General features: G+C 41.6%; 1 protein-coding gene across 1 annotated transcript; it reads right to left on the bottom strand.

The window, feature by feature from the left end:
- Positions 1-3,586: 3,586 nt before the first annotated feature.
- On the bottom strand, positions 3,587-4,223 carry LOC129011625 (elongin-C-like). Its single transcript, XM_054446770.1, has 2 exons — positions 4,005-4,223; positions 3,587-3,700 (listed from the first exon to the last, which is right to left on the bottom strand). The coding sequence occupies exons 1-2, from the start codon at positions 4,179-4,181 to the stop codon at positions 3,587-3,589; spliced, it is 291 nt and encodes a 96-aa protein (XP_054302745.1). The 5' UTR covers positions 4,182-4,223.
- Positions 4,224-4,562: the final 339 nt, after the last annotated feature.

A 4,562-nucleotide genomic window follows, 5' to 3' on the forward strand; every position in this document is an offset into this window, starting at 1 on the left:
GTCTTTACACTGATATCTGTGCATCTGGTGTAACAGTCACTTCTTCCAATTTTATAAATTGGCTTTCATAGGGAAGATTTTTTACTTATAGATTTATCTATAGTGTTGATCAGGCAGGGTGCTTCAGCTTTGATTCTGGGCATGTGCAGTAATATAATTTCCACGTGATTTCTTTAGTGATAATTAGCATTAGTGAAATTTGTGAGTTCCTCAGTGGCTTACGCTGCAGTTGTTAGTGAAGGTTATGATGAAACTTTTCTGAGCATGGAAATATTAGGTGGGCTGATCCTCAGGCACCAGTGGTGGCAGCAATGGACAGAAAAGGCTTGCTTTCAGGCCCCTGTTTTCAGTGTCCACAGGTGCTGGCAGTGGTGAATGGGGTGAGCCAGTCCCTAGGCCCATGGATAATGTGTGTGGACACTGGTGCTAGCTGCATCAGGTGGAGCAGATTGAGTCCCAGGTCCCTGGAAGGTGAGTGTGGCACTGGTGGCCTATATATAAATATATACATATATATATATATATATGAGGGGTGGATCCCTCATGACTTGATGCTGTCTTTGCAATAGGGAGTTCTTATGAGATCTCTTCATTTAAAAGTATGTGGCACCTTCCCCCTACAACTCTCTCTCACTTGCTCCTGCTTTCACCATGTGATGTGGTGAAATACACACACACACTCACATGTGTGTAACATATATATTACATATATATGTAAACATCTGTATATACGTTACATATTCATATATGTAGACATCTGTTGCACTGGGACTGACAAGAAGGTTGTAGAACATGGTTCTGGGATGATGCGATGAAGCAGCAGCCAGATGATGTCATCAGGGGCCCAGGCTCTGTCGGCTTTCCTCTGCTTATCTCCATGGGTGGCCTTTACCAGCTGGCTTTTCCCCTCATGGCGCATCAGGCCACATGTCATTACATAGCACACTACTGGGGGTCTCTTGTCCTCTGGCTTCTGGTTGGGTTTGACAAATAGAAGACTTTAGCAGAAGATTTAAGGGGTGAATATGGGCCTGAGAAGCCCCACAATCTGCTGTCTATAAGCTGGAAGACCAGGAAAGCTGGCAGTATAATTTATTCTGAGCCCAAAACCCTCAGAACCGTGGAAGCAAATAGTGTAAGCCCTGGTCTGAGTTTGAAGGCCGGAGAACCAGGCATGCCTATGTCCCAGGGGCAGGAAAAGATAGATGGCCTAGCTCAAACACAGAGAGTGAACATTTGGGAAGAGATATTTTTATTACTATCAATTTTCTACAATTTAATCTCTACTTCTACAGAACTGTAAGACAGCCTAGTTAATCAAAGGCAATCAAAGGCATACAATCCTATAGAATCAGATCATCCCTGAAGGCCCTATTAGACAAGGCCAGCGTCTCATGGAAGACACCGCTAGTGATCACTTTTCTTCATTTTCAAATCTTTAAGTTTTTCTCCCTAAGAAGCTAGGACATTTTTGGAAGAGTTAACATGTATGTGTGTATGTGTGTGTGTTGGGGGTGGGGGTGGGTATTTATGTATCACCAATTAGACCAGACTGTGAAAGCCTCCTCTGGCATGCTAAAAAATCTGGGCTTTACTCTGTGCAATAATAAGGTTCTGAAACAAGGAAGTGACATGATCACTTTATATATTAAAGTGATCAATCTAGTATCAGTGGAGGATAGTTTGAGAAGAAAGAGGTGGAGGTTGGGAGTACAGTTAACAGGTTGGTATAATGGTTCTGAAAAAGAACAACCAGGTGATTCAGTAAGGGGATAAGATGAAGAGTTTAAGGGGTAAAACCAAGGTATTGGTTTAAAAAAAAGTTTAAAACCAAGGTAAAAACACCCACACTTGGCAAAGCATTAGGTTTAGGAGTCCAGGCATAGGATGTATCAAAACTATTTAAGGTTTCTAGCTTGTAGCCATTGTTGGAGTCTGGGAATACAGGAGGATCAGTAAGTTCCAGAAAAATAACTTTGGTTTTAGACATACTGCATAAGAGAAGACCTAGAAACTTTCAGTAGTAACATCTAACAGATAGTTGAAAATATGGGTGGGAGTTAAGGAGAATGGTCAGGGTTGGGAATTAGGTGTTAAAGCCAAATGAGTAGATGCATTACTCAGTGAGTAAGTAGAAAAGAGGGTGGAAAGTGAGTACTGGCAGAAAGGAAAAGGAGCTCATGAAGGAAGCTGGAAAACAGTGGTCACCGAAGGAAGAGCAAAATGGAATAGTTCTTCCTCTGACCCTTCATTCCACCACTTGGGACATTTATTACTGCAAAGGTTTGTAGGCCTAGTCCAGTAAGACAGAATCCATGATCAACAAGTTAGTCAAAGCAGATTTGTTACTGACAGATAAACAGAAAAAAAAAGAAAAAAAGAAAGAAAAAGAAAAAAAAAGAAACCAAAGATTTGGTCCAGCAAAGCTCAATACAACTTTTCAGGGCAGATGGAGTCTTGTCTGCCCGTGTTCCCTGTCACTCTGCAGCTGAGAGACCCTGCAATCGCTCTGCCATGGGTTTTATACCCTGAGCATTTCTGGGCTCACACAAGGATTGCAGAACACAAGGATTGCAGAACATCCTGTTCTAGTAGGAACAAGGACATAGTTTGGGTTGTTCTGGACAGTTAGTTCCTCCTTATCCCAGGACATTGCATTCTGTAAGTGACAAGGGAGAAAGCTGGGTTGGCCAATGCTGTCTGGGTACCTGTCCTCCTAGATTAGCACTCACTACTTTTTTGAGAACTATTTAATGATATCTGTCTCTTAACCAACTGCATTTCCACTGTATAACTCCTCTAGCATGGGGCCTTGAACACACCTGCCATTCAATGCATTTCGAGTAAATTAATGAAAAGAACTATGAAACAAAAAAGGACATTAGAGAGAATTGATAAGCCACATAGGAGAAACTGAGAAAATGGTCTGCTAGAAATGTCTAAAGAGAAACATCAGGCCCAGCTAGAAAACTGTGGGGTTGGGGTACAGACACCCCAGGGAGGCACCAATAAAGATGGGGATAAACAACAACTAACTCAATTCTCCAGCTGTCAGAGTCTGCTGGAGTGATGGTGTCAGCAGGTGGCCACAAGCCAATGAATTGCTTTTTAATCACTTGTGTAGTGTAGATCCTTGCAGGGAGGCTCCCTTAAAAAGGAACTAAGGCTCCTCCTTCTGAGTCTGCCCACCTGGTGAGATCATTGATTTCCCAGAGTACTGATTCATTATCACCAATGAAGATGGAATGGTATCCAACTCACCAGGAAACTTAAGTTCCTACTTTTGATTTCACCCTTGTGAACAAGATTATTAGATTCTTGGTCAATATAACGATTTACTCACCCTCTATTTCCCTTGCCTGTTCTGTTACCGATTGATGCCCTTCTCACTTTATAGTCATTGTCACTTCAGAAAGCAGATATGAAGATAAGGAAACTTTATGTTACAACATTTTACATTCTTGGCTTCATAATTAAAAACATCATTTTAAAGTAGAGATTTTATATTTGTCGGTTGCCAGGTTTTTGGATTGTTGCATTGTTCAAAGGTTAACTTTTGGTACTTTAACAAATTATTATAATTTATTTAACAATCTAGGAAGTTCACAGTCATCAGCAATTCTGGTGCAATTTGAGGTGCAGTTGGGAATTTGAGAATCTCTGTGGAGCTGTTAGTGTAGTGAACCTTGTATGTAAAATATATGCACATATTTTTTTTAAAGACAAGGTCTTGCTCTGTTACCCACTGTAGAGTGCAGTAGTGTGATCATAGCTCACTGCAACCTTGAATTCCTGGGCTCAAGGGATACTTCCACCTTAGCCTCCTAAGTAGCTGGGACTATAGGTGTATGCCACTGCGCCCAGCTAATTTTTAATTTTTTTTGGAGAGACAAGGTCTCAGTCTGTGGCCCAGGCTGGTCTTGAACTCCTGAGCTCAAGCAATCCTCCCACCTAGGTCTCCCAGACTGTTATGATTATAGACTTGAGCCACAGCCTGCAGCTTACATGCATACTTTTGATAGCACATGTGAAGAGATTTCTCTAAAACTGACCTCAATGATTTCATTTTCAGCAAGCTGACCTGGGCCACTCAACATAGCCTTTATTGTTATTGATGTTACTGAATATTCTCTTTTTACAATAACTTTGTGACCATTAGATGATATCAGTTTGTCATACATGGCATCAGGGCCTTCACAGTCACCATAGGTTTTTTTCCTTCCATCTATATGTTCTTATCAAATTCTACATTGCTTCACTAGGAACTTTAGTAGTTTCTTGTCAGCCCCACAGCCACTGCAGCTGCGTCCATGTGCACTGCCACAACCACTACTCCAGGGCTGCCCCCTACTCCCAGCTGCCTGCCCCCATGGGTTCCTGACTTTTGGTGCTTTATCCTTGATTTCTGCCACATTAAAGCCATAGGAGCCAGGGGTGGGCTTGATGCATTCAGGTGACATAGTCCACCTTGGATGAGAAATAACAAATTCCCCATTTTATTCTTCTCGCAAAGGAGCAGTAGTGAATTAACTTTTTAAACATTCTTTATTTAATACTCATGA

This window comes from Pongo pygmaeus, chromosome 1 (assembly GCF_028885625.2).
Source record: "Pongo pygmaeus isolate AG05252 chromosome 1, NHGRI_mPonPyg2-v2.0_pri, whole genome shotgun sequence".
NCBI classification, from domain to species: Eukaryota; Metazoa; Chordata; class Mammalia; order Primates; family Hominidae; genus Pongo; species Pongo pygmaeus.

Coding starts and splice junctions, on each gene's coding strand:
- LOC129011625 (XM_054446770.1), bottom strand. CDS start 4,181: ATGTATGACAAACTGATATCATCTAATGGTCACAAAGTTATTGTAAAA. Junction 3,701..4,004: donor TGCTATCAAAAGTATGCATG/TAAGCTGCAGGC, acceptor AATATGTGCATA/TATTTTACATACAAGGTTCA.